General features: G+C 40.1%; 1 protein-coding gene across 4 annotated transcripts in view; it reads left to right on the top strand.

Moving 5' to 3' along the window:
* Positions 1–22,663, top strand: part of CNOT6 (CCR4-NOT transcription complex subunit 6) — an 85,296-nt gene that overhangs the window by 44,759 nt on the left and 17,874 nt on the right. For all 4 annotated transcript variants that reach the window (XM_008015551.3, XM_008015549.3, XM_008015550.3 and 1 more), the window contains 2 exons: positions 11,817–12,003; positions 15,536–15,621. In XM_008015551.3, coding sequence (XP_008013742.1) covers positions 11,817–12,003; positions 15,536–15,621 — 273 coding nt within the window. The remainder of the gene's footprint in view (positions 1–11,816; positions 12,004–15,535; positions 15,622–22,663) is intronic.

The raw sequence follows: 22,663 nt of genomic DNA, 5'->3' as shown, positions 1-22,663 counted from the left end.
CGATTCTCCTGCCTCAGCCTCCCCAGTAGCTGGAGCTACAGGCCTGTGCCACCACACACGGCTAATTTTTTGTATTTTTAGTAGAGACGGGGTTTCACCATGTTGACCAGGCTGGTTTCAAACTCCTGACCTCCAGTGATCCACCCGCCTTGGCCTCCCAAAGTGCTGGGATTACAGGCGTGAGCCACTGCACCCAGCTGCTTGTTAGTTTTTTTCTGTATCTGCAAATGCATAGTTATTTTGATTTCCTGGTAGGGTATACTAATTACATCTAGTTCTTTTAGTGTTTGCTAATCACCTGCCTGATTTCAGAACACACAGATTGATTTCTCTTGTCCCTTGGCATTTAGCAATAAAGGGTGCTGGGTATTTTAGAATGAAATCACTTATCAAAACAGGGCTCTTAACGTAGGTCAGGATAATCCCAGCCTTCCTCCAGTCACTAAACTGCTTAAAAGTAAATGCAAGTTTTGGGGTACTTATGAGTATGTATAATTTTGTGGTGAAGAAGTAGATAAGTATCATGAGATTATCAAACGGTGACTTCATTTTTGTTCATTGACCTCTTCCAGAAAATTAGGATCCTTAATGTCTTGTATTGCATAGTTCCGTGGTAGAGATTTATCTTTCTCCAGTACATTATGTTCTTTTACTTCTGTTACTAATCTTTTAAACTCTGAATTTTTTTTTTTTTTTTTTTTTTTGAGACGGAGTCTTGCTCTGTCGCCCAGGCTGGAGTGCAGTGGCGCGATCTCCCCTCACTGCAAGCTCCGCCTCCCAGGTTCACGCCATTCTCCTGCCTCAGCCTCCCAAGTAGCTGGGACTACAGGCACCCGCCACCACGCCCAGCTAATTTTTTTGTATTTTTAGTAGAGACGGAGTTTCACCGTGTTAGCCAGATGGTCTTCTCAATCTCCTGACCTCGTGATCTGCCTGTCTCGGCCTCCCAAAGTGCTGGGATTACAGGCGTGAGCCACCGCACCCAGCATAAACTGATTTTTTAAACGAAAATGAAGTACCTACCACATTTTGAAATTTGTTTTTTTTTGCTTCATTTGTTGTGAACCTGTTTCCACATCAGGGTACATAACTATTTCATTCTAAAAGACAATGGCTAAGGAATATTATATGAATGAAACATAATTAAGTATGCTCTATTAATGATCATTTATATTTCTCATTTTCCCCAACTACCAACAATATTATTATCTTAGCATACCTGAACAAGTGTCTTCATAAGGTAAATCACAAATTGTGGAATTGATGGGGCAAAGAATACTCAGGTTTAACATTTTAGTAGATATTACCAGATTGGCTTCCAAATAGTTGCATCTTTCCCATATTGAAAGAATGTGTCTGTTTCCCCTTTCGCCTTGTCAATGTTGGATATTAGTCTTTTTAATTTTGCTATCGTAAACATTTTTTATTACTGAGTATGAAAATTTGTTTTTAATATGCTTTGTTTTTTTAGTGGCCTATTCTTACCCGTTGTTCATTTTCCTGTTGATTTCTTCATCTGTTTTCTTTTTTCTCATTATACAACTCACAGGAAATCATGAGGGCAGGGACATGATATTATTTACCATTCTGTCCCCATACCAGCATGGTGGATACTGAAAATTGACTAATGGTTAGCTTCCGTACACGTTGGTGTCTTCCCCATGTAGAAAGAAGTTTTACATTTTAATGAATTCAAACCTGACAACTGTTTTCATGTTTGGATTCTAGGATTTGAGTTATGCTGAGATTCTGTTTCATTTCTTTCCTGGTTTTTTGGTACTTAGAAATTTATTCCAAAATTATGTGTGTGTATGGTAGAGATCTGAGTTCTCCTTGTCTTCCTGCCTTTACCTCATATAGGATTTATGCTTTTACTTGACTTTTTTCCTTTCCCTTATTCACAGACTTTGTGGTTTTCTTTCTGGCTACCTTCTGCCTTCTTGAAATGTCAGCTTATTTTTCTGGCAGATAGAATTATGATCACCCTCTATGGGAAAATGAGGTATACAAGTTGGCAGACTTTTAAAATGAACTCCATAAATCCATAGAAGTTGTATGTCTCCATTCAGGAGCTCTGTTTGCTGCTTTAGGCATACGCTTCCCCTCTCTTGAGTGAAGCGGGCAAAGACCCAGAAAACATGGCAGGGAACCAGGCACAGGGGCTCACGCCTCTAGTTCCAGCTACTTGGGAAGCTGAGGCAGGAGGATCCTGTGAGTCCAGGAGTTAAAGGCTGCAGTGAGCTATGAGCAAGCACAACACTGCACTCCAGCCTGGGTGACGGAATGAGACCCTGTCTCAAAAAAACAACAAATTGTTTTATATTAAATGCCTTATTCATATTGACTGTCAGCTGTGTGTTTTCAGTTTGTGGTATGGTGTCTCTTCTGTTTACAGCAAAGTAAGGGAAATACCGTCTTGGATTAAGATAGATTTTATTATACAGTTTTACTGAAGTATAGTTGACATTCAAAAATTGGCATGTATAAAGTGAATAATGTGTATATTTTGACTGTGTACACCTGTGAAACCATCACCACAATCAAGAATGATCATATTCATTGATCCTGGAAGTTTGTGATCCTTCCTTCCCCACCTCTCCTGTTTCTCCATTCCTTCCCCCATTTCTAAGCAACCGCTGTTCTGCTTTCTATAACCATAGATTAGTTTACATTTTTGTGGAATTTTTGTATAAATGATGTTTTTTAGTATGTACACATTTTTCTTTTTTTCATGCAAATGGACACCTTGCATTTTTTTGTTGTTGTTTTTGGTGATTTTGTTCTGCTCTTACCCTCTGTACTTACTCAGTAGTTTGTCCATAGTGTTTTGCTGGTCTTTAGTAGTGCATTCTTTTTTATTACTGAATAGTAGTTCATTGTATGGCTATGCCAGCATTTATTTGTTCTCCTGTTGAACACACTTGGGTTGTTTTCAATATTTGACTATTACAAATAAAGCTGCCATGAACATTCCCCTTTGTGTGGGCATAACTTTTATTTCCTAAAAATGGAATCAATCGTATGGTAAGCGTATGTTTAACTTTCTAAAAAACTGAAACTGGTTTGCAAAGACGTCTTGTTTTATATTCCTACTAGATGTCTTTGATCCATGCCCTCACCAACACAAGTCTTAAATTTAGCCATTCTTCTGGGTATGTAGTACTATCTCAGAGTGGTTTAAATTTGCATTTCCCTAATGACTCCCAATTTTGAGCATCTTTTCATGTGATTATTTGCCATCTGTTTATATCTTCTTTGGTGAAGTATCTGTTAGATCTTTCACTTGGTTTGAAAATTATGTTTTATTTCTTTCTCTCCTTTTTTTTTAGACAGAGTCTCGCTCGGCTAATTTTTGTATTTTTATTAGAGATGGGAGTTTCACCATATTGGCCAGGCTGCTCTTGAATCACCCTGACCTTCAGTGATCTGTCTGTCTCGGCCACCCAAAGTGCCCGGATTACAGGTGTGAGCCACCGCACCTCGCCCCTCTTTTTCTGTCTCTGTCACTCTCTTTCTCTCCCTTTTTCTTTCTTTCTGTCTCTCTTTTTCTTTTCTTTCTTTTTTTCTTTTGACACGGGGTCTTGCTCTCTCTCCCAGGGTGGAGTACAGTGTCACAGCCTTAGCTCACTGTAACCTTGAACTCCTGGGCTCAAGTGAGCCTCACTCCTCAGCCTCCTGAGTAGCTTGGGACTATGGGTGTGTGCCACCATGTCTGGCTAATTTTAATCTTTTTTTAGAGACTGAAATCAGCCTAGGCAACATAGTGAGACCCAAACTCCTGGCCTCCCGCGATCCTCCCGCCTCAGCATTCCAAAGTGCTAGGATTAAAGGTGTGAGCCACCATGCCCTGCTTTGTTTTCTTAATATTGAATTTTGAGAGTTTTATATAATAAGCCCTGAAATTAGGTAATGTTAGCCCTATAGCTGTGTTCTTTTTCAACATTGTTTAGATGTTTTCTTTTTTTTTTTTTTTGAAACAGAGTCTCATTCTGTCGCCCAGGCTGGAGTGCAGTGGCTCAGTCTCGGCTCACTGCAAGCTCCTCCTCCCTGATTCACCATTCTCCTGCCTCAGCCTCCCAAGTAGCTGGGACTACAGGCGCCCACCACCACGCCCAGCTAATTTTTTGTATTTTAAGTAGAGACAGGGTTTCACTGTGTTAGCCAGGATGGTCTGGATGGTCTCAGTCTCCTGACCTCGTGATCCACCCACCTTGGCTTCCCAAAGTGCTAGGGTTACAGGTGTGAGCCACCGCACCTGGCCTCAACATTGTTTAGATGTTTTCTAAGTCCTTTGAATTTCCATATGAATTTTAGGATCGGTTTACAAATTTCAAACTTGGCATTTTTGGGGGAATTGTGTGTTAACTCTGTAGACCAGTTTGGGGAGAGCTAACCTCTTGATACTGAGTTTTCTCACCTGTGAACTCCATGTATCTCTTCATTTATTTTGGACTTCCTTACTTTCTGTTAGCATTGTTTTGTAGTTTTGACTGTACATTTTTTTGGTCAGATAGTTTTGATGCTGTTGTAAATTGTGTTATTTTAAATTTCAGTTTCTGATTGTTCATTATACAGAAATATACACTTTTTTGGTATATTGACCTTGCTAAATTTTCTTGTTAGTGACATTTTTGTAAATACCATAGGATTAGTTGCATAAATATGTATATAGATACATGGGATTAATTACATACATATGCTGTTTGTAAATAAAGACAGTTTTACTTCTGCCTTCCAAATCCTTTGTTTTTCTTGCTTTATCGTATTGGCTAGAACCTCCAGTATAACGCTGAATGGGCATAGTGAGAGTGGACATTCTTGCTTTGTTTCTCATGTTAGGAGGAAACCATTAATTCCTTTACCACTAAGCTTTTTGTAGATGTCTTTTAACAGGGTTAAGAAGTTCTATATTTATTTATTTATTTATTTATTATTTTGAGATGGAGTTTCACTCTTGTTGCCCAGGCTAGAGTGCAGTGGCATGATTTCGGCTCACTGCAACCTCCACCTCCCAGGTTCAGGGGATTCCCCTCCCGAGTAATTGGAACTACAGGTGTGCCCCACCACGCCTGGCTAAGTTTTTGTATTTTTAGTAGAGACGGGGTTTCGCTGTGTTGGTCAGGCTGGTCTTGAACTCCTGACCTCAGGTGATTCCCCACACGTCGGCCTCTCACAGTGCTGGGATTACAGGCGTGAGCCACTGTGCCCAGCCAAGAAGTTCTGTTTTTAATTTAGTGCGTTCTCTTTTTTTAAAATCAGGAATGGGTATTATATTTTCATCAGTCTTTTTTTTTTGTTTTTTAAAGTGCATCTATTTAGATGATTCTGAGGCTTCAATTTTTTAGTCTGCTAAGATAATGAATTTACATTGATTTTGGAATGTTAAACCTTTAATTTCTGAAATAACCTTGGTGGTTATCTTTTCAGTATACTGCTGGATTTGATTTGCTAAGATTTTGTTAAGAATTTTTGCATTTATATTCATAAGGTTTTTTTGTGCTTTTCTTGTACTGTTTTTGCCTGGGTGGTATCAGGGTGATACTTCAGAACAATGTGGAAAGTGCCTTCTCATCTTTAGCTTTCTGGACGGAGTTGAGTAGAATCGGCGTTATGTTGTCTTTAAATGTTTGCTGGTGGTTACCAGTGAACCAGTGTGGTTGTAGAATTTTGTGTAGGCAGGTTTTTCAGTATAAATTCAATTTTTGTAATGTATTATTGGTCTATTTAGGTTCCTGTTTCTTTTTTTGAGTATGGTTTGGTACCCTCTGTGTATGAAATAGTCCGTTTTATGTGGTTTGTTGTTATTTATTGGAATAATATTCAAAATATTTTTATAATCTTTTAATAATTTATTAAGGTATAGTTACCTATAGGCGACTTCACCCTTTTTAGTGTATAGTTATAAAAGTTTTGGCAAACCTACAGTTGTGTAACTAGCACTAAAATCAAGATAGAAGCCAGGCCCAGTGGCTCACACCTGTAATCCTACCACTTTGGGAGGCTGAGGCAGACAGATTGCCTGAGCTCAGGAGTTCGAGACCACTCTGGGCAACACAGTAAAACCCTGTCTTCTACTAAAATACAAAAGAATTATCCAGGCATAGCAGCATGCTCCTGTAGTCACAGCTACTCGGGAGGCTGAGGCAGGAGAATTGCTTGAACCCCGGAAGCGGAGATTACAGTGAGCTGAGATCACATCACTGCACTCCAGCCTGGGCGACAAAGGAAGACTCTGCCTCCAAAAAAAAAAAAAAAAAGAGAGAATAGTTCTGTTGTCCCTAGTCCCAACCACTAGGGAGGCTGAGGTGGGAGTGTCACTTAAGCCTATGAGTTCAAGTGCAGCTTGGTCAACATTGTGAGACCTTGTCTGTATTTAAAAAAAAAAAAAAAAAAAAAGTTCTGTTGTTTCCCCAAATCTCCAGTGACTGTAGTCAGCCTCCTTCCTTCACCCAGAGCCTCTGATCTTTTTTCTATCTTATAGTTTTTTTCTTTGTAAGAATGCCATATATATGGCACAATAGAGTATGTAGCCTTTTACATTTCATAGAAGTTGTATGAGTGAGTAGCTCATTACTCAGTAGCATTTCATTGTCTTCATGTATCATTATGTGTTCCTTTCCCAGTTGAAGATTTTTTTTTTAGTTGTTTACTATTTCTGGAAATCATGAATAAAGCCACTGTAAACATTTGAACAGATTTTTATGACCTGTATCTTTTTTTTTTTTTTTTTTTTTTTTTTTTTTTGAGACGGAGTCTTGCTCTGTCGCCCAGGCTGGAGTGCAGTGGCCAGATCTCAGCTCACTGCAAGCTCCGCCTCCCAGGTTTACGCCATTCTCCTGCCTCAGCCTCCTGAGTAGCTGGGACTACAGGCGCCCGCCACTACGCCCGGCTAGTTTTTTGTATTTTTAGTAGAGACGGGGTTTCACCGTGTTAGCCAGGATGGTCTCGATCTCCTGACCTCGTGATCCGCCCGTCTCGGCCTCCCAAAGTGCTGGGATTACAGGCTTGAGCCACCGCGCCCGGCCGACCTGTATCTTTTTAATACTTAAAAATATATAGTGGTTTTGATCTTTCATTCCAGATCATAGTAATTTGTATCTTTTCTCTTTTTCTCCTGATCAGTGTGGCTAGAGGTTTATCAGTTTTACTCTACCTCTCAAAGAACCAGCTTTTGGGTTATTGGATTAGTTGGTTTTCCCTTACATATTTCATTGATCTCTGATCTTAGACTTATCTCCTTTCTTCTGCTTAGTTTGCATTTAAATTTTTTCCCCCTAGTTTGTTAAGCTAGAAGCCAAGGTCATTGATTTGAGACTTTACTTCTTTTCTACTGCTTTAGCTACATCCCACAAAATGTGGTGTCTTTTTATGTTTTCATTTTCTTTCAGTTCAAAATACTTCTCTTTACTCTTTTGATTGCTTCTGACCAGGGAGTTATTTAATTTCCAATATTTGGGTATTCTCCAGATATCTTTGTTGATTTCTAATTTAATTCCAACATATTTTTGTCAGAAAATGTACTGTTTGATATTTTAATCTTTTCATTTTTCAGCTTGTTTAATGACCCAGCATGTGATTTGTCTTGGTAAATATTCTTTGTGTACTTGAAAAGAATGTGTATTCTGGCCTGGCACAGCCGCTCACACCTGTAATCCTGGCACTTTGGGAGGCCGAGGTGGGTGTACCACAAGGTCAGGAGTTCGAGACCAGCCTGGCCAATAATGGTGAAACCCAGTGTCTAGTAAAAATACAAAAATTAGCGGGGCGTAGTTGTGGGCGCCTGTAATGCCAGCTACTCGGGAGGCTGAGGCAGGAGAATCGCTTGAACTCAGGAGGTGGAAGACGTCGTGAGCCGAGATCACGCCACTGCACAGAGTGAGCGTTTGTCTCAAAAAAAAAAAAAAAAAAAGAAGTGTATCCCACTGTTATTGGGTAAAGTATTATAGAAATATTAATGAGGTCAAGTTTATTGATAGTTTTGTTGAGGTCTTCTATATCCCTTCTGATTTTCTTTCTTGTTAATTGAGAGAAAGGTTCTGAAATCTCTGTGGATTTGTCTTTTTCTTCCTGCAGTTCTGTCATGTTTTGCTCATACTTTGTTACTAGTTGCATAAACATTTAGGATTGTATGTCCTTTTGATGAGCTAACTGATTTATCATTGTGACTCATCATTATGAAGTGACCTTCTTTCTCCCTGGGAATATTCTTTGCTCTAAAATCTACTTTGCTATTAGTATAGCTGTTTCTTTTTCTTTTTTTTTTTTTTACTAATATTAGCATTATGTATATTTATTCATACTCAGATTCTATTTGTCTTTATATTTGAAGTGTGTTTCTTGCAGGCATTGCAGAATTTGGTCTTTTTTAAAAATGCTGATTGGCAGTCCATTTTATGTGGGTTCTTTCAACCATTTTTTTTTTTTTTTTTTTCTTAAGATGGAATCTTGCTCTGTCGCCCAGGCTGGAGTGCCGTGGCCGGATCTCAGCTCACTGCAAGCTCTGCCTCCCGGGTTCACGCCATTCTCCTGCCTCAGCCTTTCAAGTAGCTGGGACTACAGGCGTCCGCCACCATGCCCGGCTAATTTTTTGTATTTTTAGTAAAGATGGGGTTTCACCGTGTTAGCCAGAATAGTCTCGATCTCCTGATCTCGTGATCCACCAGCCTCGGCCTCCCTAAGTGCTGGGATTACAGGCGTGAGCCACCACACCCAGTCCAACCATTTGATTTTAATATGGTTATTCCTATCGTTAGATTTAAAATTCCCCATCTTGCTATTTGTTTTTTATTCATATCATTTATTCTTTGTTCTATTTTTTCTTCACTGTCTTGTTTTGAAATAAAGCTTCTTTGTTTTTTCTTAACATCTTGCTTTGAAATAATAGAACTTTTTAAAAATCATTCCATTTTACCTCCTTTGTTTGGCTTTTTTGGCTGTAACGCTTTATTAGTTAGGGCTCATGGTGTCTCCTGTCAGGTAGATGAGCTGGCAGTGAATCATTTCACCTTTTCTTTACAGGTTGGGTATCTCTTAACTAGAATATCCCTTGGGATCAAAAGTGATTTGGATTTCAGATTTTTTTTTAAATTTTTGAATATTTACATGTATGTGTGTAATGAGATATCTTGGGGATGCAACCCAAGTCTAAAACTTGAAATTCATTTATGGTTCATATATACTTTATACATAGCCTGAAGGTGATTTTATCCAAGATTTTAAATTTTGTACATGAAACCAAGCTCATCTACACTGAACCATGGGAAAGCAAGGAAGTCTCTATTTCATGTCATTGTTCCAAAAGTTGCAGGTTTTGGAGCATTTTGGATTTTGGATTAGGGATGCTCAGGCTTTGTCAGAAGTTAATTTGCCTTCATTTTTGGAAGCTATTTTTGGTAGTTTGCTAGGTTGACAGGATTTTTTTTTTCCTTAGAGTACATTAAAGTTTTTACTCCTGGCTGGGCGCGTGGCTCACACCTGTAATCCCAGCACTTTGGGAAGCCAAAGTGGGCAAATCACCTGAGGTCAGGTGCTCGAGACCAGCCTGGCCAACATGGTGAAATCCCGTCTTTCCTAAAAATACAAAACTTAGCTGGGCGTGGTGGTATGGGCTTGTAATCCCAGCTACCCAGGAGGCTGAGCAGGAGAATCGCTGGAACCTGGGAGGCAGAGGCTGCAGTAAGCTGAGATCCTGCCATTGCACTCCAGCCTGGGCGAAAGAGCGAGACTCCGTCAAAAAAAAAAAAAAAGATTTTGCTCATCTGTCAGTCTCTCTTACTGTTTACAGCTGGGAGTCTGCTGCATTTTATCTTTGCTCCTCCTATATGAAATGTTTTTCCCCTCCTTTGGTGGCTTTTTAGATTTTCTCTTTTAAGCCATTTGATTAAGATGTACATGTAATTTTCTTTTCTTGCTTTTTATGAAAATTTCATATGTTTCATATGTTATGGAGTTGTCTGTCTGTTTTGAGCTGGAGTCTCACTCTGTCACCCAGACTGGAGTGCAGTGGCGCCAGCTCAGCCCACTGCAACCTCCACCTCCCGGGTTCAAGTGATTCTCCTGTGTCAGTCTCCCTAGAAGCTGGGATTACAGGCGCCCACCAGCATACCTGGCTAATTTTTGTATTTTTACGGTGTTGGCCAGGCTGGTCTTGAACTCCTGACTTCAGGTGATCTACCCATCTCAGCTTCCCAAAGTGCTGGGATTACAGGCATGAGCCACTGCATCCTGCCCTCATTGAGCTTTTTGTATCTGTGAGTTTAGAGTTTTCGTCAAACATAGACATTTTCTGCTGTTTTTTCTCTTGTGTAACAACTTGAGATACAATTCACACGTTGTACAGTTCACCCATTTAAAGTGCAAATCTAGTGGGTTTATATATTCACAGAGTTGTGCCACATTTACCACAATCAGAACATTTTCATCATCCCAAAAAGGAACCCTGCACCCGTTAGCAGTCCTTCCTCTGACATTGAGGAACAAAGTCTAGCCTCAGTTCCGTGTGAACTTGGGAGTTGCTGCCTCCACAATCCTTTCAGGTGTTTTTTTCCCCCTGGCTCAGGCAGTTTCTCACATGCATGTGCCGATCAATACTCTGTTGACAACAAGCCAGGGAGTTGGGGGCCGCTTCAGATCTCTGGACTTCTCTCTGTTCTCTTCTCTTCTCTCTAATGTTCTGCCTCTTGATTTCTAATTACCTTGACTTCTCCGGACTCTCTGTCTCTGGAACTCAGGGAGGATCACTATCCTCTACCTGGGATTTCCCTCCTTGGGCTGCCTCCTGTAAGTGCTGTCCAAGGAGTAAGCTGAGACAGTTATAGGGTCTACCTTGTTTGCTTCCCATCCTTCAGGAATGACTCTCCTGCACTGGTTGGTGTCTCATCTTAGAAATTTGCTGATTCGTGTATATTATCTGATATGTTAGTTGTCACAGGTGGCATGGTAAATTTAATTCTTGTTACTCTATCTTGGTAAGAAGTCTCAAGGTTGCATTTTCTTCAACCAATAGAAAATTAATCAGTTCTGAAAGATGGGTATGTTTTCGTTACATTTGTTTCATTCTCTCTCAGATTAGATCCTGAACCAGTAAGGAGATTATGGGGAACATTCTTAGATTGTAGAAACCATTGACAATTTATCAAGAAGTACCAAAGTACAGATTTATTATTGCATTGAAAGATTTTATCATTCTATTCTTAGTCACTGAATCTTATGCCTACTACTATTTGATTAGAAAGGTGTGACTTAATATTTGAAGTGTTTCTGGGCAAGTGTTTTTACTTGCTAACACATAATACAAATGCTGCTTAGCTCTGTGGTTCTTCATGCAGTTATCACTTGGGTACTCTGGTCTTAAAACTCAACTAAGAATACCTTGTGTTCCTTTTTGTTTTTAGGCAACATTCTTGTTTTCTGGAGATAATGAACAGCCTCTGAGATAGTAGAATTTGTGTTATTTTGCATAAGTCCAAACCAGTCATGATGTTCAGATATTGGATTTATCATTACTATAAATTAATCATATTTCCCTCTCATATCTGAGATAATTTTAAAGGATAAATTCTTTTTGTGCTCCAAAGATGCAATCTAAGTAGTGTTGGCACATTTACTTTTTATTTTAACCTGCTAAGTGAGGAGCTTATAACTTAATCATAGCAATGAATTGTTATAGAATAAGTAAGATTTCCTGTTAACCCTTTCTCACAAGTTTTTTGGATAAAATTTAAGTTACTCATAACAACATCTAAATCTTACTGAATCTACAGAACAAATTGTAGAGAAAACTATATAATCCGTTCCTGTATTTTTTTCTCTTACAGGAAAAGTAAGAAGCTTAAGTGCATCTTTGTGGTCACTGACTCACCTGACAGCTTTGCATTTGAGTGACAATTCCCTGTCCCGAATTCCTTCAGACATTGCCAAGCTTCACAATCTGGTGTATTTGGACCTGTCATCTAATAAAATTCGTAGCTTACCCGCAGAACTCGGAAACATGGTATCACTCAGGTATGCAGATACAACTTAATACATACTAACTATATGACCCCTAAAACAAAATATAGGCCGGACATAGTGGCTCACACCTGTAATCCCAGCATTTTGGGAGGCTGTGGTGGGAGGATCATGAGGTCAGGAGATCGAGACCATTCTGGCCAACATGGTGAAACCCCATCTCTACTAAAAATACAAAAAATTAGCCATGTGTGGTGGTGGGCGCCTGTAGTCCCAGCTACTCAGGAGGCTGAGGCAGGAGAATGGCGTGAACCCGGGAGGCGGAGCTTGCAGTGAGCTGAGATTACGCCATGGCACTCCAGCCTGGGTGACAGCGCAAGACTCCATCTCAAAAAAAAAAAAAAAAAAAAAAAAAAAAAAAAAATTTGTGTTAGGAACCAAAACTATTCATTTAATGGTATTTGAATAAAAGGAAACATAACTATATCCTTTATAACTTTATAGTTTTGTTTTTGGGAAAACTGAATGTCAGCTAATAATAAATTACGTAGATGATTGGCTGAATTTTTTAATTACTGTATTTTGTGTAATATACTTTATTTTTGAATGAAAAAGTTTGGACAGAGAGGGGCTGGACTGTAAGACACTTACGGTATCCCACATACTTCCCCATGACAAACGGCACCATGCCATCCTTAACACGGGGTTCAGGAAACCATTGCCAATTGGTAAAACCTTTTTTGCCATCCCAGGGCTTGTATGTTTGATAGTAGTAAAGCCTGGACTTGAAAGAGCTAGAATTAATTATTAAATTTGGGGGTGTATAGCATGAAATATGTAGCATTTGGAGTCACATGTGTAAGTTCAGGTTGGAATCTTAACTTTTCCATTTATGAGTTGTGTGATCTTGGACAACCTTCTTGACCCAGGATAAGGGATATTTGAGATAATGGGTAAAAAAACATTAGTATGTTGCCTGGCATAGACTGTATTGCAAGAAATGGTAATTGCAGGCTGCATGCAGTGGTTCACATCTGTAATCCCAATACTTTGCGGGGCTGAGGCAGGCTGATTGCTTAAGCCCAGGTGTTTCAGACCAGTCTTGTCAACATAGTGAGAATCTGGTCTCTAAAAAAAAAAAAAATCCCCAGATAATTAGCTGGGCGTGCACCTGTAGTCCCTGCTACCCGGGAGGCTGAGGCACAGGGATGACTTGAGCCCAGGAGGTCAAGGTTGCAGTGAGCAGAGATCATGCCACTGCACTCCTTCCTGGGTGACAGAGCAAGACAGACCCTGTCTCCACCCTCCTGCCCTCTAGAAAAAAAGAAAGAGAAGAAATGCTCATTGCTGTTTTTATTTTGATAGAGATGAGGGTCTCACTGTGTTGCCCAGGCAGGTCTTAAACTCCTAACCTCAAAAGATCCTCCCATCTTGGCCTCCCAGAAAACTGGGATTTCAGGCATGAGCCACTGTGGCTGGCCCGTTATTATTATTACTATTTTACTTCTGTTTTATAAGGTAGATAAGATCTAACCAAGTTAAATATAAGGCTAAATTCCAGGTATTACGTTAACCCTAATGGAATAGTTTGTACTATTTCATATTAACTGACTTCTTGACATGGTTCCACTGGCTTTTCTGCTGCCTTCTGCCATTAGCCATGTAGTAAAAAGGAATAGGACCTTTTGAAAGGTATTTGCCTCTGTTGCTCCTACTCCAGCCTTTTGACTTTTTTTTAGGCTTAATTATTGAGTTTATTCTATGACTGTTTTTAGTCCTCTGAAACAAATTTACTTGAAGGACCTCCTTTTTTTTTTATTGGAGACAGAGGAAGGGCCTCCTTTTTTTTCTTTTTTTTTGGAGATGGAGTTTCACTCTTGTCGCCCAGGCTGGAGTGCAATAGTGTGACCTCAGCTCACTGCAACCTCTGACTCTGGGTTCAAGCATTTCTCCTGCCTCGGCCTTTTGAGTGGCTGGGATTACAGGTGTGTGCCACCATGCCTGGCTAATTTTTGTATTTTTAGTGGAGACAGGGTTTCACCATGTTGACCAGGCTGGTCTCAAACTCATGACCTCAAGTGATCTGCCTGCCTCAGCCTCCCAAAGTGCTGGGATTACAGGCGTGGGCCACTGCGGCCAGCCGAGGGACTTCCTTTTTTCTGTGTGTTGTGTTTGGAAATAAACAGGAGCCAGATATCAGAACTAGCTCTTCTTGTTCAGTTTACAGCCACACAGACCTTCTGGCTTGCTCAGTAACCAAGATTCATTTAAATGTCAAAAACCAAAGATTATAGAAATATATATCCTGCACATTTAAAAATTGACAAATAGGGCTGGGCCCGGTGGCTCATGCCTGTTAACCCAGCACTTTGGGAGGCTGAGGCGGGCGGATCACGAGGTCAGGAGATGGAGACCATCCTGGCTAACACGGTGAAATTCCGTCTCTACTAAAAATACAAAAAATTATCCGGACATGGTGACGGGCACCTGTAGTCCCAGCTACTTGGGAGGCTGAGGCAGGAGAATGTCTCAAAAAAAAAAAAAAAAAAAAAAAAGAAAAAGACAAATAAAACTGCCACTGTATCAGTATTGGGTCTCTGGTGGTTCTTTCCCTGAATGTTCCCCCCTCTCTGCTGCAACCCTTGAAGATTCCTTTGATATTTATATTATGGTTATCTCTGCAAAACAAATTATTAAGAATAATAATGAATAGTTAATACAGCTACTGTTATTTTTTAAATGCAACTTTTTAGTTAATAGCAATCATAAGCTTAATTGTGCAGCTGTTACAAGCTCTTTTGAGTCGTAAATGATTATTTTAGTTCTCTTTTAAGAATTCACATGGTAGGCTAGTTTATCATTTCCACTTTCTTAAACGTGTAGTAGACCCCACGTGTGCTAGACCAGTGATACTCAGTGTGGTCTGTGACCTGGGGCCAGTTTGCAAACTGTCTTGCCAGTCTGCAGTGAGATTAATATAGCAATTGAGTAATTTTATATGTCTGTTAAATCTAATACTTTTTAAAAATTGGGGCTTGTATTTTGTCCTTTTCCCCCATTATTTCATTTTTCTAGTAATTTGTTTCTTGTATACGCTGGCAGTTTTTTTTTTTTTTTTTTTTTTAACCACATGTAGTTTAAGAAATACTGTACTGGACATTGAAATATAATGTAACGGGGTTTCACCGTGTTAGCCAGGATGGTCTCGATCTCCTGACCTCGTGATCCGCCCGTCTCGGCCTCCCAAAGTGCTGGGATTACAGGCTTGAGCCACTGCGCCCGGCTACTAAAAAATACAAGAAACTAGCCGGGCGTGGTGGCGGCGCCTGTAGTCCCAGCTACTCGGGAGGCTGAGGCAGGAGAATGGCATAAACCCGGGAGGCGGAGCTTGCAGTGAGCTGAGAACCGGCCACTGCACTCCAGCCTGGGCGACAGAGCCAGACTCCGTCTCAAAAAAAAAAAAAAAGAAATATAATGTAACATTTTTTCATTGTTAGGTGCTTATATTCCTAGAAACTATGTTGTTGATTTTAACTGTTAAAGGCTAACATATTGTTCTGACTTCCTGGAATTTTTACATCAACAGGGAGCTCCATTTAAATAACAACCTGTTACGAGTTCTACCTTTTGAGCTGGGAAAACTGTTTCAGTTACAGACTTTAGGCCTGAAAGGTATGACTTCCATATTTGTACTTCTTATGGTTTGTATATATGTCTTTGAATCTAAAGAAGGCAAGAATCTTTCTGCTAGGGGATTCTTTAAAGACTCATTTTCCCCCAGACTTCATCAGTTTCTTAGCTATATCGCAGTGATTTTATTCTTCTCTGCTCAGCTGTAGACTATCTACTAGTCTTTGTTTTCTTTTTTTTGCTCCGGGCCCAGCCCTTCTTTTCTAGACTGTTTTAATGAACCGTGTGTTCTGGGGATACTTCCCTGAGGCTATACTTTCTTTATTTCATCATGTTATAAACAGCTGTTTTTCTTAGATTCAAATCTCAAAAAAATAGAGCCTGTCATATAGTACAGAAAACAGTAAGTAGAAAATTTTGACCGTTTGAACCTGCTGATGATCAAGATTTAAGCATATTTTTCTTGATTTATGAGGACTTGATTATAGAGCCATAACTGATCCAGCAAGAACTATTAGAAAATAAATATTTTTTAAGCCAACAATATTAAAAGTTATATTTTGACAATACATCAATGCCTGTAAATTTTTTATCATGTTAAGCGGCTCTTCACCAGCCTTAGGTAGGTATGTCTAGCCTGCTGTACAATTGCTTCTTCAAAAAAGTCACTGGATGAAGGCTTCAAGATTTGCAGCTGTAGGCCGGCCTCAGTCGCTCACACCTGTAATCACAACACTTTGGGAGGCTCAGGTGGGCAGGTATCTTGAGGCCAGGAGTTCAAAACCAGCATGAGCCACATGGCAAAACCCCATCTCTACCAAAACTACAAAAGTCAGCTGGGCCTGGTGGTTCCCACCTATAGTACCACCTACTTGGGAGGCTGTGGCATGAGGATTGCTTGAACCTGGGAAGCAGAGGTTGAAGTGAGCTGACATTGTGGCACTGCATTCCAGCCTGCACGACAGAGTGAGACACTGTCTTTAAAAAAAAGGAATTGCACTCTTAGTTTATTAAAAATAGTTATATAAAAGGTTTTAGTCCTATAAATATATATCACAAAATAACAGTTTTTTAAAAAAATACAAATATATGTTTTAAAATGTATGGAAAATCATACTCAACAAACATCAGCATTGTGAATGGTTTGGAATGTTTTTTTCTGTGTGGGCTGAACTAGCTAAGGCTTCTAAAAATAAAGGCCGGTGAAATGCAAGATGAAGATGCCCTTTTCTGTTATATTTCCCAGTCTAGCTGTTTCTAAATTTGAAGAACAGAAAAGTACTATGTGGCAAAGTGTCCATATACTGACTGCCAGAATTAACAGTGAATACTTTATCATTTTTGTGTATAATTTTTTTAATGCAAAAGAAATGGAACATTACAGAATGTTGAGACCCTCTTTGTTTTTCCAGTCTTCCTCATGGCAGAGGTATGTTTCTCCAATTCAAGGTTTTCATAATCTTACAGTATATGTTTTACAAACTGTAATTCGTACTCACTAAGGATTTTCACAAACTTTATTTGAAGTTAGGGTCACCAGTCACAAATTTGCTTTTCTTTTTTTTTTTTTTTGAGATGGAGTCTCTGTCACCCAGGCTGGATTGCAGTGGCGCAATCTCAGCTCACTGCAACCTCCTCCTCCCAGGTTCAAGCGATTCTTCTGCTTCAGCCTCCTGAGTAGCTGAGATTACAGGCACCCACCACCATGCCCAGCTAAGTTTTTGTATTTTTAGCAGAGACGAGGTTTCACCATGTTGGCTAGGCTGGTCTCAAACTCCTGACCTCAAGTGATTCATCCTCCTCTGCCTCCCAAATTGCTGGGATTACAGGTGTGAGCCACTGCACCTAGCTGTAAATTTTCATACTGATTTAATGTATATGAGAGCCTCTAAGTGTAAATGCCTGCAGCGGTAGGGGCAGTTCTTTATGCCTCCTTCATTTTTGATGATCCCTTGCTTTTCTGTTTCAGATGCTTTACTTTATCACCTCTAGACGTCTGTGTTTCTTTCTTGGAAGTGCAGTTTCAAAGAGACATTTGTTTATCTCACATATCCTGTTGGACAGCATTACGCATCCGTAATAGCACTCTTCTTTTACTGGTTTATACCTCCTTTGGACAAATTCTTTTATTTTTCTGAGCTTTTGCAGTTTACGCTTTAATTCTAATGTTGTGTTGGAACATTGGGTGGAATGATCCGTTTTGGGGTAGATCTGCTGCTTTACTTCTTTTTTTTTTTTTTTTTTTTTGAGACGGAGTCTCGCTGTATCGCCCAGGCTGGAGTGCAGTGACCGGATCTCAGCTCACTGCAAGCTCCGCCTCCCGGGTTTTTACGCCATTCTCCTGCCTCAGCCTCCCGAGTAGCCGGGACTACAGGCGCCCGCCACCTCGCCCGGCTAGTTTTTTGTATTTTTTAGTAGAGACGGGGTTTCACCGTGTTAGCCAGGATGGTCTCGAACTCCTGACCTCGTGATCCGCCCGTCTCGGCCTCCCAAAGTGCTGGGATTATACTTCTTAAAGCAATTGTGTCATCTTTGCCTTCTGAAAACTATCATTGATTTCTCCTGGCATCCGCTTGGAAGAGAGAAAACATATCACTTAGTTCAGAGTCATGTTTGTTTGCTATTATACATCATACATTCTTGCAGAACCAAAGTATTTCTGCCTCATGAATCAGTTCATACCATTTTCTTTGAAGTTGTTGCAGGATGGCTGGCAGCCTTCACCTTTTCCTCTACGTTTTTAAATGCTCTTCAAAATTGTTGCTACAGTGAAAGGCAGGACTGTGACCTTAGGTACCCATTCACTTTTTTTTTTTTCTCTTAAACTGTTTATTTTGAGATACTTGTAGATTCACATGAACTTACAAGAAATAATGCAGAACAATCCTATCCCCTTCACCCAGCTCCCTCTAATAATAGCATCTTTCAAAACTATAGTTTCACAGCATCGTACACAGAATAGTCGAGATACAGAATATTTTGTGAAATAGGCCAGACACAGACAAAAACAAACATGATCTCATTTATGTGTGAAGTCTTTAGAAGTCAGACTCATAGAAGTAGCGTGTAGAACGGTTGTTCCCAGAGGCTTGGGGACAGGGGACAGAGTGGAAAGGAGAGATGTTGGTCAGAGAGTGCGCAGTTTCATTTACACAGGAGTAATAGGTCTGGTCATCTGTTGCATAGCGTAGTGACTGTAGTTAATAATAATTTGTATTTTTAAACAGCTAAAAGAATGGATATTAAATATTTTCACCACAGAGAAATAAGTATTTGAGGTGATGGATATGTTGATTAGTCTGATTTGATCGTTCCACAGTGAATAACTGTGTGGAAACACCACACCGTTCCCCATAAACATAAACAATTATATGTCCATTTAGAAAAGGATTGTAGAACATTTCTATCACCAGAAGATCCTTTTGTTGCACTCTTATAGCCATACCTACTTTGTTCCTGCCCCAGCTCACTCCTTCTAAGTTTTGCTCTTTTAAGAATGCTACTGGACCGGACGCAGTGGCTGACGTCTATAATCCCAGCACTTGGGGAGGCCGAGGCAGGCAGCTCATGAGGTCAGGAGATCGAGACCATCCTGGCCAACATGGTGAAACCCCATCACTACTAAAAATACAAAAACAAAATTAGCCGGGCATGGTGGCAGGCTCCTGTAGTCCTGGCTACTTGGGAGGCTGAGGGGGGAGAATGGCATGAACCCGGAGGCAGAGGATGCAGTGAGCCGAGATCGCGCCACTGCACTCCAGCCTGGGCGACAGAGCGAGACTCTGTCTCAAAAAAAAAGAATGCCACTGAATGGAATCATACTGTATGCAGTCTTTTGAGATGGGCTTTTCCACTCAGGTTAATTATTTGGATATTTGTCCTGGTTGCATGTATTGACAATTTGTTCCTTTACATAGAAGAGAGTAGTATTCTATGATAGAAATGCCTCGTGGTTAGTTTAACCATTTACCTGCTGAAGGAAATCTGAATGACTTCTTATTTGGAGCTGTTACAAATAAGAGCTGCTGGGAACATTCAGTGTGCAGGTTATTGTGTGAGTTACTCAGTTCTCTAGGGGAAATGTCCCGGAGGGCAGTGGCTGGGTCATTTGAGGGTTGTATATTTCATTTTTTAAGAGATTGCTAAATGGTTTTCTGTAGTGTCAGTACTGTTTTACATTCTAACCAGCAGTGCACGAGTGATTCACTTTCTCTGCATCCTCACCAGCATTTGGTGGTGTCACTATTTTTGTGTTAGCCTTTCTGGTAGGTGTGTAGTCATCTCATGGTTTTGATTTACATTTCCCCAATGACTAAAGATATTCAGCATCTTTACAGGTGCTTATTTGTCATCTGTAATGTTTTTCTTCGGTGACATTTCTTCTTGTCATTGTCCCATGTTCTAATTAGATTGTTTGCTTTTTTACTGGGAGTCCTTTATATATTCGAGATATTAGTCATTGGTGGAATATGTGGTTTGCACATATTTCTCTCAGTATGTAGCTTTTTACAAGGTCATTGCACAGCAAAAGTTTTTAATTTTAATGAAGCCCAGTTTATCAGTTTTTTCTTCTATGGATCCTGATTTTTGTTTTGAGTCTAAGAACTCTTTGAATAGCTCTAAGTCCCAAAGATTTTTCCCTTAGGTTTTCTTTTAAAAGCTTTGTGGTCTTACGTTTTTCATTTAAGTCTATGATCCATTTTGACTTAAGGTTGAGTTAAAAGATGTGAGGAGTAGCTCAAGGTTCTTTTTGTGTGCGTGTGTGGCCTGTGGATGTCCAGTTGCTCCAGCAGCGTTATTGAAAGATGATCTTACCTCCACTGAATTGTTTTGCACCTTTGGCAAAAATCAGTTGAGCATATCTGTGTGAATCTGTTTCTGGATTTTTTATTCTGTTTCATTGATCTAAGTGTCCATCCTTCCGCCAACATCTGCAGAACCAGTTCTGAAGCCCCAGGAAGGAACTGGCTCTCAGACTGAGCGTCACAACGGTGCAGCTGTGTGTGGCCACAGGGAACACACTCCAGGCTTCTGGGGTCTAGTGACCTGGCACTTTTATCAGGACATGGTCCACAGAGAGGAGAAAAGAAGTGTTCTTTAGTCTCAGAGGCCAAGACAGACGCATGGGAGGAGAGGGAGATGGCAATGACCTGGATAACTGGAGGTGTGATGAGTGGAGAGCCTGGTGCAGGATCCATGCCATGGGAGGAGGGCCCTGTGGAGAGTGAGACCTTGGGCGGTTGGGGCTGGCCAGGCTGGGCCCCCTGCTCCTCACAGTGTGACCTAAAGCCGGCCTGGTAGCTGGTGCTTTCTAGCGTGGCCCAGGAAGGCGCGCCCTCCTTCGGCAGAAGCAACTTTAAAAAAAAAAAAACTGCTATTGCTTTTTAGATAAAAACAATATGGAGACTTTTATTTCATTGAGTTCTGCTCTTTAGTATTTCCTTCCTTCTTGCATTTGCTCTTTTTTTTTTTTTTTTCCCCTAGCTTCTTGAGGCGATAGCTTAGATTATTGAATTGAGACTTCTGTCTTTATTTAGACTTTTGTCTTTATGCATTTTCCTCCCAACCCTGCTTTAGAAGCTATGTCCAGCAACAAATTTTGATATTTGTATTTTCGTTTTCACTAGCTCAGTATATTTTATTTGTTTATTTATTATTTTGGGACGAGGTCTGGCTGTGTTACCCAGGTTGGCTTCCGACTCTTGAGGCCCAAGCAATCCCCCCCACCTCAGCCTCTGAAGTAGGTGGGACTACAAGCACTTTACTCCCAGCTCGGTTATTGATTTTTGATATGATTTCATTGTGTTCAGAAATTGAACATTCTGTATGATTTCAGTTCTTTTTAACTTGTTGAAGTTTGTTTGATGGCCTAGGATATGGTCCATCCTGGCATATGTTTCTTGAGTACTGGAAAAGAATGTGTTTTCTGTTTTTGGATGGAATGTTCTATAAATATCTATTAGCTCCTATATATTAACTGAATGTCTTTTAGGTCGATGGTAGTGGGGTTTTTGTCATGTTCTGTCAGTTGTGGAGAGAGAGGTGTTCAAGTCTCCAACTGTAATTGTAGACTCTGTTTTCCTTTCAGTTCTGTCAGTTCTTGCATAGAAGATTTTGCACTTCTGTTGTTTGGAAGCACACATAGAATTGCTGTGTCATCTTACGGGATTGACCCTTTGTTATTACATAATGTGATCTTCTGTCTCTGGCAGTTTTATTTCCTCTGAAGTCCACTTTATCTGGTACTAATATAACCACTCCTGCTTTCCTTTGATCAACTTTTGCATTATATTATATATCTCTTACCATTCCTTTCCTGCCTCTCTTATTACATTTGAAGTGAGTTTCTGTGGACAGTATATAGTTGGGTCATATTTTTAAATCCATTCTACCAGTCTTTTAATTGGTATATTTAGACCATTTACATTTAAAGTTAGTTAAGTTAGGGTGTAAGTCTGCCATTTTATTTTTTTGCTTTCTGTTTCTTCATCTTTTGTCTTTTTCTCTTTGCTTCTGCCTGCCTGTGGGTTACTTAAACAGTTTTTAGATTCCATTTTGATTCTTCTGTAGTGTTTTTGAGTGTGTCTATTTGTATAGATGTTTCATGGTTCCTCTAGGTATCACACTATATGTATAACTTACCACGGTCTAAGTGGCTGTTATTTTACCTGTTCAAGGGAAGTATCAAACCTTAACTCTCTTTACATCCTTTTATTCACTTTCATTCACTGCCATTGATAACAGTTCAGAATATTTTCTTTACATAAATTTAGAATCACATTAGTTTTATGATTTTTTGTTTTTTTGAGACGGAGTCTCGCTCTGTCACCTATGCTGGAGTGCAGTGGCACGATCTCAGCTCACTGCAACCTCTGCCTCCCGGGTTCAGACTATTCTTCTGCCTCAGCCTCCCGAGTAACTGGAATTACAGGCACGTGCCACCATACCTAGCTGATTTTTCAATTTTAATAGAGACGAGGTTTCACCATGTTGGTCAGGCTGGTCTCGAACTCCTGACCTCATGATCCACCCAGCTTGGCCTCCCAAAGTGCTGGGATTACAGGTTTGAGCCACCGTGTTGGGC

This window comes from Chlorocebus sabaeus, chromosome 23, assembly GCF_047675955.1.
Source record: "Chlorocebus sabaeus isolate Y175 chromosome 23, mChlSab1.0.hap1, whole genome shotgun sequence".
NCBI lineage: Eukaryota > Metazoa > Chordata > Mammalia > Primates > Cercopithecidae > Chlorocebus > Chlorocebus sabaeus.
The sequence above is the reverse complement of the archived record's forward strand: the minus strand, read 5'-3'. Positions and strand labels throughout refer to the sequence as shown.